The sequence below is a fragment of the Gavialis gangeticus genome, unplaced genomic scaffold (assembly GCF_001723915.1).
Source record: "Gavialis gangeticus isolate Ggan-Ray unplaced genomic scaffold, GavGan_comp1, whole genome shotgun sequence".
In the NCBI taxonomy this organism is placed as follows: domain Eukaryota; kingdom Metazoa; phylum Chordata; order Crocodylia; family Gavialidae; genus Gavialis; species Gavialis gangeticus.
Genome location: NW_017728973.1, coordinates 6,927,860 through 6,941,411, shown reverse-complemented (window position 1 = coordinate 6,941,411; position 13,552 = coordinate 6,927,860). Strand labels below are relative to the sequence as shown.

The 13,552-nt window shown below is 44.1% G+C and overlaps 1 protein-coding gene across 5 annotated transcripts in view; it reads left to right on the top strand.

Annotated features, from left to right (window-relative positions):
• The window catches only part of MLLT6 (MLLT6, PHD finger domain containing), a 108,327-nt gene that overhangs the window by 1,006 nt on the left and 93,769 nt on the right, over window positions 1-13,552 (top strand). For all 5 annotated transcript variants that reach the window (XM_019507696.1, XM_019507672.1, XM_019507688.1 and 2 more), the window contains exons 2-3: window positions 4,361-4,440; window positions 11,837-11,891. In XM_019507696.1, coding sequence (XP_019363241.1) covers window positions 4,361-4,440; window positions 11,837-11,891 — 135 coding nt within the window. The remainder of the gene's footprint in view (window positions 1-4,360; window positions 4,441-11,836; window positions 11,892-13,552) is intronic.

Below are 13,552 nucleotides of genomic sequence, written 5' to 3'. Positions count from 1 at the left end.
AGGTGGGAGGCGGCGGCGGCGGGCGGGGGCCGAGCCCCGCGATCTGTCGGCCGGGCCAGCGGCAGCGGCCGGGAGTTATTTATGACCCGCGGCGGCTCCTGCGCTGCGATGTCGCCAGCCTGGGCTCCGGGGGGCCCGGCCAGACAGCGCTGACCTCTGGCAGCTCCTCCCGCTTCCTTCCGGGCTGCTGCCGGCTCCCGCGAGCTGCCCCGGCCCGGGGCGCTGGGGCGGCTGCGGGGAGGGAGAAGGTGGCTCTTGGCAGGCAGGGGCAGGGGCAGGGGCAGGGGCAGGGGCTCGGGCTGCGCTGGCAGATGGTTAACGTGGGGCAGGAGGCGGAGGAGGGTGAAGCCAGCTGTCCTGGCCAGGGCTGGTGCTGCTCCCGGCCGCACATGGCTGCGGGCACTCACCCCCCCGGGCCGCATCCTCCGAGGCGGGGAGGAAACAACCCCCCTCGCCTCCCCCCACCTCCCTCGAGATAAGGATCATTTGCATGTTTAAATCACTTCGCACTCGCGCAGCGGGCTTGGACCGGAAAGTTTGCGCCGTCAGATCTCGGAAGCAGCAGAGTGCGTGTGCACATGTGTGTGTGCGTGCGCATGTACGTGTATCCATGTGTGCATGTGTCTGTGTATGTGTGTATACGGGTGCATAGGTACCGGTGTATATATTTGCGTATACACGAGTGTACGTATATATATATATATGTATGTGTCTCCATGTACACGTGCCTATGCATGAGTATATGTGTGTATTAGTGTATTTATGTGTGTATGTATATGTATGTGTGCATGTGTACCTGTGTATATATTTGCGTATACATGTGAGTATATGTATGTGTCTGTGTGTATATATATATGTATGTGTGAGTGTCTGTGTACATGTGCCTATACATGAGTATTTGTGTGTATGCATGTGTGTATTTGCAGATATGTGTGCGTGCATGTGAATGTGTGTATGTGTATATATGTGTGCACATGCATGCACATGTGTATGTGTGTATATATGTGTGTATATGCAGGTGCATATATGTGTGTATGCATGTGTGTATGTATATGTATGTGTATGCATGTGTGTGTGTGTGCATGCAAGCACATTTGCTTTGGTTTAGTTTAAATCCAGCAGAAGGAAAGAGGCTGCAAAACTGAGGAAGTGCTTGCTTGATAAGGTTAAGCAATAAGCATCTTGTCTCATCTGGTATCTGTCAGGTTTTGGATCTATCCTGATCATGTCCATATGCCAGTATTTATCTATCCTTTTTCTGTAGGCAACCCCTTGCCCATATCACTAGGCAAAGCCAAGTGTGTATATGTGTGCACGCACGCATGCCCTTCCCTCAACTTTAATAATATGCTGCGTTGCTTTGAGTTTGGAGGTTGGGCTTTCTCCTGAGATGCATGTGGTTGTCATATCCAGGCTCACACCTGTGTTAAGAGGTAGTTTGCAACCAGGTGAGCAAAGGCGAGTTAAACAGAAGATGTGAAGCTTGCAGGGGAAATTTCCTCAAAGGCAGAACTAATGCTTGGGTGTCTCCTGTCATAAAACAGTTTATTCCGGGAGGCCCTAACCCCACTCCATTCTGCTGCAAGTCCCTTCAGAATTACACCAGGTTGTTTTAACATCACTGATATAATTCTCCTACTTCCCATTATGTGTAATACCAGAAGCTTCAAGATATTTTTTTTCATGACTGATTACCAGATGGAAATGATGGGCAGTGGCATCTGCAACCCCACTCCCCAGATGAACCAAGATGCTTTCATTTGCAAACAAGAACAGTGCTTTTATCCTTTCAGGGTGTCTCTGTTTTCAGGTCAGCACAGGTGTTAAGACTGGTGTGTTTTCTATTAGCTGTGGCAATGGCAGAGCAAGCATATAGTATTTGATTTTGGTTGGGCTTGCAAAGCACTTTTTATTTAAGAAAGTCAGAGTCATGGAGCAGCCTATTAAATACACCCAGCAAGATCTTTAGAACTTGGAGGCCTCCTTCAAGTGCTAGTAACTTCAAGTATATCCTAGATGAAATCTGAAAGCATTATTCTCTCCCATAGAGTTGGCATTGGGGTGTGGTTTTGGTTCGCTTTTAATTAACTCTTACTGAGGCAAAATACCACCTGTTAATCTGTTAGTTTCTCTCTTTGTAATTCCTGAATATTGGCAAAATCATGTTTAGTGTTTGAAATGATCTCCTGAATAAAACAAAGGGGCAAAAAGCTATTTTTGAGCTTACTTCAAAGCTTTGCATTAAAACTAGTCAAAAAAAGGTTATGATATTTTTGCAAAGAATCATGAACATTTAGTCTCTTCCCTTCCATCAGAATTCTAAATGTCAACAAAAATCTAATCAAAATGGGAAATTAATATGTTCAGTTCTGTGCAGTTGTTATTCTTTCTTCTTTTCTTTCTTCTTGAAGCAATGGGTATGGAAATGAATAATGTCTCCAGCTGAGTGCTTGCTTCTGGCCTAAAGCCCACTGCTAAAGATGGACCCAAGGCAGGCTCCTCTATCATTGCTTTTATACAGTTTCTATTTTCTTATGTGTATGCCTTGGCTCATCGTTGAGTGAGCCAGCCCTTTTGGTTTAATTCCATCACCACATTTTTTTTCTGGTTCACATAAAATCACAGGCATTAGAGAGAGGAAAAAAACCAACTGGGGTCATGTTTGTCAATCCCCAAGGGACCATCACAAGATTGCTTGCAGCAATATATTTTCAGATGCTCTGTCGAACCTAGTTTCAAATATCTTGGGCGACTGGATTCCACCCCAACTGTCAGCTCAGATTTGGAGGTGGAATAAAGAGGATGTAGTTTGTTCTGCCTTAGTGGCTGGAGCATGAATTATTTTACCCTTTACCCCTGTCTTTTCTTTGTTTCTGTAGCTTTAAACCCACCTGCCTTAGTGGCATTGGAACCAGCATCGTCTCAGAGTCAGAAGGTCCTTCAGGACTCATCAAGGCCATTCCTTGGCTGGGTTTGGCATGGGGTGGCTGAAAAAGTCAGAGTGTCCTCAGGTGACACTGCCAAACCTTGTACAGGACTAGTAGCCCAGAGTTTGTACTGTCCCATCATCACAGAAAGGAAACAGGCTGGTTATGAAAAAGAGAGAGCTTTTGTTTGCACAGAGATCTAGCGACAATCAGTAATGATGGCAAAACCAAAGACTGCTGGGGCAAAGCTTTGTTCATATTTGCCTGGATATGAACTAGAGGCTATTATGTTAAAGTGGAACCTGCTCCCAACATTGCTCTGAAATGGCCCAAAGTTGGTGACCTTCCAGGCATGCTACAAAAAGATATCTGTTGGACACGGCTTATGGAAAAGTCTAATGTTAGGTTCTTACAGTAATGAAGGGGTATAAAAGAGGATCTGTAGGTGTCTGGCTGGCTGAGTGCCCATTAAAATTATTCCATTCATGCTGCTGGGATCCTATTGTATTGCTAACAATAGTTAGGGTGCCTACAGCCTTGGATAGGCATATTTTTAATTACCTTGAATCTAATAAATAAAGTGGGAACTGGCAGGGTTGAAACTGGTTAGGACAGGGAGCAAGGAGCTATAAGCACTCTATCCACCCTATTCTGGGCAGACTCAGAGGAAGGTTCTCCAAAGAACTCAGCTTCCCTTTAGGCTACATATTCAGATATTTTCTTCATATTGGGGCATGAAGTCTTTTGATAAAAGTCTGGCTAAGACTGTCATCATGGAAGCTGCTGAGTTTTGAGCATTTTGGAAAATGTGGTCACTTATTTAGGGACTGAACTCTCCTGAAAATCTAGTTCCCAGCTGTGGGAGCTTGGTTGGGTTTTTTTTGTCTCTTGCCTCCCCTTACCTGCCCAGAGTTGCTGCTACTGAAGACTGTCTGGTTCACTGATGAAGGGGTGATAGGGGTTTTAAGACCTGGGTTATAGTCCAAGCTCTTGTGCAAATATAGACAAGTTACTGGTATTTCACTACTCTGTGCCTATGTGGACTGGGTGAAATTCTACAGTCTGTATTACATGGTGGGGGTCAAACTAGGTGTGCTAACTGTTCCTTTTAAGCTTCAGATTTGTTTCAGGCTGACTTTTTCTATAGTACTCTAATCTGCAGGCGTGATCAAAGCCAAACTATGTTCTGTGAGAGACTTGTGATGGCAGGAGAGGGAGCTTGGTATTTTGAGAGGGCAGAGTTCTGCTGCTAGAGGGTAGGGGTGCGGTGGAGAAGCTACTGTTTAATGTTAATTTATGATCTTGTATTACGGTTCTGTTGTTTAAAGCTTTGCTTAGGCTGGAACATCCCCTTTTTATAATCATAGAAAACAGTATATATTCAATAAGCAATGAAAAATAAGCCATATGACCATCTCCTACTTTTGTTTCAGCTTGCTATGGAATTGTCCAGGTTCCTACTGGACCCTGGTTCTGTCGAAAATGTGAATCACAAGAGAGAGCCGCCCGGGTGGTGAGTATGAGCCATACTTTGTCCTTATATTACATAGACTATTTTTTTTCTCCTCTGTTTCTTGGGAAAGCAGTGTGTAGTTCCCTGGTGAGGGCTGCAGTGTACAGTTATTCAGGAGAGTCAGGTTCAACTCCAAGCTCTGTTCCTAACCCTGGGCATGACCCTGGGCAAGACATTCTGTCTCCTCACCTTATACTGAGCTGCCTAACTCTCTTGTTCAGTTTCCCTGTTTTCTAGTAAGCAAAATTATATTGACCAACATTTGTGCAGTGCTTTGAGATACAGGGGTGAAAAGTGCTGCACAATCCTTTTTATTAGTAGGTTGGTAGGGGCTGATAATCTTTATCTCTGGCCTCCCAACACCCTCCATAGATTATGGTTAGTCTCTAAAAAGAGACCCCCATATTTCTTTTTCCCTTTCATCACCCCTCCCCCCCAAGGTTAGCAAGTGTGGGATGGGCATGTGCATGCATGGGTGTCTGTGTTCATGTGTGGATGAAGCTGACATAGTTCAGGTAGTGTGTAAGACTATAGAAAGAATTCTAGGCACCTTGCCCTCAATTCAGTTTGAGGCTCAGTAGCAACTTAGCATCCTACAGCACTTTACAAGGGCTCATTAATTTATTCTGGCATCACCCTTGTAAAGCAAAAAAGAAAAAAATCATTAGGCCAGGGGCTGTCTTTTAGGCCTTGCTAAATCACATGGTTTTTAAAATGATTTAATTAAACTGGTATAAAGCCCCCATATAGACACTCTATTTGATTTAAGAGGTTTTTGTTTTGGTTTAGCTTAAACATGTTCCTAGAAGTAGTCTATGTATCAAAACTACCAGCTGAAATTAAATTAGCACAAACCCATCTGAGGACACACTTATATTGGTTTAAAACTAGTTACATCAATTTAGCTTATCCTTGTAAATAGCAACAAGTTAACCAATATAAAGCATATTTAAACCAATTTAAGCATCAACATACAACATTGTATTTGTTTGATGAAATCAGTTTATAATAACACCTCTGTGCAACTTGAGGTGGGGATCAGACCTTACAGACTCAAGGATTTGTTGATATGAGAAAATTGTACTCATTTAACTTTGGAGAGGTGACCCCAGGAATGAATTTACATGGTACTAGTGACTCGGCACTGACTTCTCCTGCAAGCACTCTTACAAGTACATAAACAAGCTAACGCAAGGTAAACCCAGGTTTGACTTTACAGTGCGCAGCTATGTTGTGATAGTCCAAGATAAATGAAAGTGAATATAAGGGGGGCAAGGTATCTCATATTTACTGCTAACACACTGTAATTTTACACCCTGGCTTACCTTGTGTTACCTTGTTCTTGTGGCCTTATCCTAGGAATTAGTTTAAGCTGGAAATAAGAATGTCTGCACAGGAGCTTACGCTGGGTTAATTAAATGCATTAAAAAAACAATTTAACTGCTGTGACTTTTATGTGTAGAGAAGTCCTACACAAACAAATGTCCACACTGACTTTTGGACTGGAGTAACTAAATTTTAAATCACATATTTCATGAACCTAAGTAGATGACCCTTTAATATGTATCTGTATAGCACCTACTACAACAGTGCCCTCAATTCCAAGTGGGGCCTATATAAACTACTGCAATGGAAATAATAACTCTACTTGTTTTACTGATGGATACACGGAAATGAAGTGATTTGGCAAAGGTGAATAAGTGGAAGCATTATGTATAAAAGTTATGCCTCCTGGCTTGCATTAGCTCATACCCCTATTAGAACTGGCAGTACGAACAAGACCAGACTCTCAGACCCCAGGTCTGAGCACTGAGAAATGCTGTTTTCCGTGGTAAGGCAGATGAAATATGCCTCAGGGTGGTTTAACATCATGCAAATTATTTCTTAGCAGAGGGACAGACAGGAATGGTAATTTTGATTTCGTGTCCCTCCTCTGCCCCCAGTGCAGAAGAAAGGAAGCTCTGCTATGTTCGTTACAATTCAAACAATGTCTAAGCTGAAATAATGCATGCACACACAAGTCCTCCTCACCTGTGCTTCTTGCAAGGATTGTAATATTTCAGCAGCAGTATATGCCCTTCAACTCGCCTTCCAGACATCAGGAGGACAAAGGCCCTGCAGGTGGTTCCTCATTTGACTCGCTCTCAGTGAAATCTGTTAGACAATGCGTGGTGGGCTTCAGCAATGCCATTCTGTCGTGTGACATTCCACCATAATAACTGGACAGTGATAATCTTCCTTCCTAGGAAGAGCTGGGGATGGTTTCCTATCCAAATCCTTCACCTTTTGAGTCAGACTCCAGCAGTCATAGCAACAGACGCACAGATGGGTAAATACTTAGAAAGAGTCTAGTCCTTTGATGTAGGAAACAGTATGGTCAGAACAAGGGAACTGAGTCAGCTCTTATGACTTGTATGCCTAGGTCTGAGTCACTTTACCCACTGGAACGCTTGGTGGATAAGTTAGTCTACCAGGACTCAGAGGAAAAGGCTTTGTTACGCTTCTAAGGTGCCACTGCATCTATCCATTGGCTGCCCCGTCTGTAAAAAGAGAAGTATCTGTCTGTGGAAAGTGCTTTTACAGCCTGAGATGAAAAATACTATTCTACCTGTGCAAAGTATTGTTTTCCTAGTGGCAGGATTCATTGGCATTCATATCTCACTGACAGTGGCTGGCACTCTCAGCTGAACTCCACTGAGAAATAAGAGAGTCTAATCGTATATTGTGTTTAATCAGTTTTCTTCATAATACGCTATTTTCCTCATATGCGAATATCAAAGCACTTCACAACATTGATTGACTTCATCAAAAACCTGTATGAGGTAAATATTAATACCGCTGCTTTACAAGGGAACCTCGGCCCAAGGAAATAGTTTGACACTTTCCCAGTGTTTTACAACTAAGGTTACCTGAATCCCACACCTCTGCTTTGTCAGCTAGACTCCACTTCCTCTCTGGGAAGAAAACCCAGAAGTTTCCCAGTCACTGAGTTTAACCACAAGGTTATATAGCCCTGTCCAAGGGAAGAAAAAAACCCAGAAGTCCTACCTTCTGTTTTAATCAACAGGCACTTCTCTTCTTCCAGAGCTAGAAAGAGAACTCAAGAGACTAGACTAGACCATATAGGTTGAATAAAAGGAAGAGGTATTGTTAATCCCTGCTCCTAACCCCCTCCTCAAATGATCAGGTCTCTAAAGGATGCTGTGGACATTATTGTACTTACAGTAAGCAACTGAAAACCCATCCACTTTGTAATCAAATTGTCTAGGAAGCCCAGCGAGCTGCAATGGCCAGAGGGCACTCATGTGAGGGGATCATGTGAAGGCTTTAGCTGTCATTTAGAAGCAGGGCTATTAAAAGTCTTGTGTGGGGCCTACAGAGCTGTTAACCCCTCTTGTTACGATCAGAGCTTTACTAATCGCGTGGTGGGAGAGCTGCTTTGATCTGAGGGGCTGGGGGGAGAGTGGAGGGGCCTTTTCAAGTGCAAATTTCTTAGTACAGTGCTGTAGTTAACCCCGTTGTTCTTCTATCCTGGCTTTGCCATGCTTTCCACAGGAATCCTGGGAACAAACTCTAGTGCCCTAGCAGTCTGGGCCTAGTACACAGCTATGTGGAAATGCAACCTATGGCTATTCATATACCAAATCAGCATCCACTGGCAATGGTATATTTGCAATGGGGACACTGATTGCTGATGGAATTGGCCTGTTTCTTATTTCTAGTTATTTGCTATAATTTCACATGGATTTAGTAAGGACAAAAGCCCTAGCGACTCAGTTTTCCTGTTTGTCTAAAGCACACATACAGTGTAAGCCAGAGCAGCAAGAGCTACCTGTATTTTATTATTTTTACTACAGTAGTGCCTGAGGGTTGAAATCAGAGGTCTGGATCTTCAAGTTGCTAGGTGCTATGCAAACCCGTAACACAAATAATAGTTACGTTGTAGGGGCCAATTCAAAGTGGGTGCAAAACACAAAGCCAACAAGAATGGCAGCAACATGCACCCAGTTGCTGTGGTGCAAAAGCCAATGCTACGTGCATGGTAAGGGCAATGGAGAATCAGGCTTTAGGAGTTTATCTACCAGTATAGCTATCCTGTTACAAACCCCTGGTGCTGACATAGCCTGCGCTGATGCTACATGACTTGCATCTTATTAGAAGCGGGCTAAACTGCCCTGGTGCAGATTGTGTTGTACTAATGTAAACTGTGTCTACACTGTGGCAAAATCCCAATGGAGAAGATACCTCAGGCCTGTTCTAGCGGCAGTACCCCAGGGGGTCGAGAGGAGTTCAGTATTTATGCATGCTTCAACAATGGCAGTTTTTGCTGAGGACTCTAGTACAAGGCAAATTACAAAGTGTTATGATGAATTGTGTAGCTCAGGACATCTGCTCCATAGAGCAGTGAATCACTAGAGCTGGGTAAATACAACAAATGCAAACAAACAAGAATCTCGTATCCATGAATACTCACTGCAGTGCAACCCACTGGTTCATTTTGAGAGCATCCAGAACTAGAGCTGCACAAAAATTTTCTGTTGAAACAGTTTTGTTAAAAAATGGCTTTTTAACAAAATGGACAATTTCCCCAAAGCCGTCTGTTTGCAGGGATATTGTCTGAGTTTTAGTATTTCTGCCAAAGCCCAATAAATTAATCAACAAGAATGAGAGATACTTTTCATTTTCATTTACATTGTAATGAGGAAAAAGAAAATTCTCATCCGGCTTGGTCTGTGACCCCTCTCCACAAACACGAGAGCAAACCAGGAAGACTGTTCCCTATCAGGAAAAGAGTCACCAGCACAAACGAAGGTACCTAAATGTCCAGGCCAGAACCATGTTCATAACCATTTTGAAAGCTCTTTGTGGACCTTGGATCATCCAGCCATGGAGCAGGGAAAGTAACATGTGACCTATGTGTCCAGCCATGTGATACAAATAATCAGATACAAATAGCCAGGGGTAGAAATGAGTGTGGAAAAAGAATGAATACCTGGATTCACCTTTGGTGGGATGCTCAACCAAATGCTGTGTGCCTGCTCGAGCAAATGCTGTGTGCCTGAGGCAGGTTGCATAGTGGAAATGTCATTTACTCCCGTTGTCCTCCCTGGCCATTGCTTTCAGCCCTATGAGGGGGTGCATTGCTGAACAAATCTCTTATCCCTCATGGCTACTTTCCTTACTGTGTGGCAGGGGAGGGGTTTGGGCAGGTCTCCCCTCCCTTTCCAGCCTGACAGCATTTCCTTGACAGCTCTTCTGCTCATGGGGGGTTGCTAATCCCCATCCCCTCATGCTCTCTTTTGCCCCAGTGGCCTCCTCATTAGTGGGATTCCTTTTTCTGCTTTCCTGAAGAGGCAGAGACAGGCAGAGATGTGAAGCTGGCCCAGGAAGTCTGTTAAGTCTGTGGGGAGGATGGAGCTGACAGCTGGGGCTTGTGTCTAGGAGTGGTGTGGAAACAGCTTAGGGCAGAGGCATTATTCTGCTGTCCCCCATGGCAATTCCTCTCACTGAGGCTGGGGCTGTTGAGCCAGCCTCTGCTTTCCTTATAAACTGACCCAGGTTATCACAAGGGCTCAGGGTGGGGAGCTTTCCTCTGCTGCTTTGTTGCACTCAGGGGCCATCCATCCTCTTCCATTTGGGCTGTCCTTTGCCCAAATGCACTGTCCCCAGCAGCCTGGTTCCTCCTTCTTCAGGGATGTACAGCAGACCGGGAAGGCCATCAAAGCAGTTGCAAGGAGGGAATTGGTGGCTGGGGCCCATGTCTGGGAGTGCTGAGTGGATGGCCCAGGCCTCTTTTCTGCTACCCTCTCAGCCCGCCCTTTCATTGTCTGTTGGGCTGGGCTCGGTGCCCCTTGTGACACATTTGTATTACTGCTGGGGCTGGGGTCTTTACGAAGTAGTTCTTCCACTTCTGGGGGGAGGTTTCTCTGTTCCCTTTCCTTTAAGCTCATTTCACTCTAGAGGCCACCCCCATTTTACCATTCCCCCAAGCACAAAGAGTTGTGAAGAGCAGGCCCAGAAGAGAGAGCACAACTCATCCAGGGGTATCCTGGGCTCACCCCCTGAGGTGCCACAATGATCAGCTGGGGGAAAAGAGGGAGAAAGGAGCAGGTGACAGCTACTGGGCCAGTTGCAAATGCAGGGCAGGGCTTGATCTTCTCTTCTGCTGCATCTGGGTTTGAGTCCTATTCTTGACACCACCCTACAAGAAGGGTGAAATTCAGCCCTGTGGTAAGAACATAAAGTGTAAGCATTATTTACAGGGGTGTCGACCCCAAGCACTCAAACCACGAGTCAGACCCTCCAAAATTGTAATATTGCTTTAAAAATCATGATATTATTATTGTTATTGTTGTTATTATTATTAATGATGATGATGATTTGGGCCTCTTGCTTTTTGCTTTCTGAGTTATGTTTTCCAGTTTTTCTTCACTGTCCCAAAAGCTAAGAGCTGATATTGAAAAAAAAACAAACCAAAAAACAATAAACATATATAATCCTCTGACTCCAGAAGGTGGGGCATTAAGGTAGACACCATATCTCAGGATGCTCCTGTTAAAAACAAAGCAAGACAAAGCATGAGTTGGTCATGCTGATGTATTGGAACTAGAACGAAATTCTAGCACAAAAGGGATGATGTGTGTATAACTTCAGCCCAGTGGGAATTGAGTGACATGTTGGCTTTCTACCCAGGGATGAATATAATCAGCAAAAATGCTCAAAGCAATGACTGCTGAGAGCATTTTGCAAATAACGTGCAGCTGGGAAATAGCATCATAACAGCCATTATATTTATACAAATAATTTGTGATAATTCATGAATAGAAAAAGGAGCAAGATTATTTGAATGAATTGTTCTCTGTGGATGGTTTGCATGTCTTTGATCTGGGAGCAACCAAATTCATTTCATATGGCCCACCAAGAAATAACTTGTGATGACTACTGACTGAGGTTGAACTAATAACCAAAAAAGACTGTATCATCTGTGCTATTTTTTTTCTGCCAACCATGTTATCATAGCTGAGGCAGAAGAAAAGTGACCGTGAGTTTAATCCTTAGCCTAAATCCTCAGTATAAATCACCATAGGACTCACCGAAGTCAGCTGGAACCTTACTCATTTACATCAATTGGGGATCTGGTTCCTAATCCTAATGGTTTAAAGGACTTCCTGGGTGTAACTGCAGCAATGGTAGTGTAGATACAATAGTATCTGGCTCTGCTGTGGAGTAGCCTCCTCACCCTTACCATTTACTGTCCTTTCCTTCCTCTATCTCCCAGAAAGAACTAAAAAACACCATTCCTGTAATCCAGCTGTGCACTAAATGAGATAACTTCTGTTTCCACCCTCTGTTCCTGAGAATCATTCTAACATTGTTGTTTCTGCTTGATTTCAAGAGATGTGAGCTGTGTCCTCACAAAGATGGAGCCCTAAAACGGACTGACAATGGAGGTAAGCACCCCTGCCTAGAGCAAGCAGCCTGTTCACTCGTGACTTGCTTGCTAGGATTACAGCAGCAGCTGTTCCAGAGTAATGGTAAAGGGCACAGAAATTACTGTATCCATTGTCCAAGGCAATGGCTGGTCCTCCAGAAGAACAAGAGAGACTTCTTCCCTTTCCCACAACACCTCATCTTGTATTATTTTTTAAGTGTAATTCTGTTGCCTAGATATTTCTTTTCTTAACCTCAGGCTGGTATTGAACCTTAAGCATGAGGGTCGCTTTCATAAGCTTTGTCCTAGCTGCTGTCACTGGAGAGGCTGCTATTGTTCATATAAATAAATACACAACTTATTAAGCTATTCTTTTGCATGGTGTGATGATGAGTTCCAAAATACAAGGTCTCAGCATTGTACGGGAGAGAAGGGCTGTCCAGTAGAGTTAAGAGGGGAGTTTATTCTCTGCAAGCTATTTAGTCCTCACTTTCTGTCCTGAGACTTCTGGCAAGGTAGCCAGCTGATGGTGAGACAGGAAGATCTCTATGGATAGGAAAGGATCATAGGAAAGAAAGCAGGGGTGGATAGAGACCTGGCTAGTAATATTGGAGATGTGGGGCTCTGTTCTTAGCTCTACTATTGGGCTACTGCATGACGTTGGGCACTTAGTTCCTCCACCTATAAAATGGGGAAGATGACCTTTGTAAAGCTGTTTGAGATAAGATATCCTTTGTAAAGTAGTTGAATAATATCTGGATATTATTAGTGGCTGTTCTGATGGTGGTCCAACCTGGACACTTGTCCTGTAGGAACTGGACTGAGATCCTGCAACTCATAAACATCTCTAGAACACATTGTCTACATCTCAGTGCCCTTTGAACTGCCACTTCAGAGTCTCCTGGGGAAATTCACTGCCCTGAGCTTTGGGCTGCAGAAGCCATAAGAAAATCAAGGCTGGGAAAAGGCAACGACAATAACAAAGGAACAGAAACCAAACAAACAGCTGTTCATTCTGACAGCAGAGGCATCTGGCATGAGGGTCAGTACCAGTCCCAGAGCTGACCTGTCCAAAGCATGGGGAGGGTAGTTCTTGCCCCAGACACAGCTAGTCCTCAACAAACTGGATTAACAGTGATAGCTCTGGCTCATGCAAATCAGGAAGGTTGGGTAGTGCCTGCGCTGGTCTTTGTAAACCTCAGAGAAAAAGAGAAGCCAAGAGCTCTGCACCAGAAAAAGCTGTTTCACTCTACTGCATTTTTCTCCCCTCTCACCAGCTCTTGCTGCCTTGCAGCTTGGTTTTAGTTACCACAGCTTGCACTCAGTAGTGTAATCAGTTCTGCAGTTTGATCACCAACTTTCCAAAACTTCTTTATTTTATTGCAGTGCTCATGTGCTTTCATCCATTGCACAGTCCTTCACTCACCCCAACATATGTGGAGTCAGGTCAAAGTGGGGGAGCTTTGCTTTAATGTGTTTCCAGTTTAGAAAGGAAGCTCATGAGAGCCCCTGAGCTGCAGAGAAAGGACACTACAGGTTGTGGGACACCAATTAGAGCTGGTTAAAACTAACTGCTCTGCCACAATGCTAAGGGCTTGACTGCAACAGCCAGAGTTCTATGTTGGGGGATCTTATTGTAATAACATTTCATAGATTTCATAGACATTAGGGTTGGAAGGT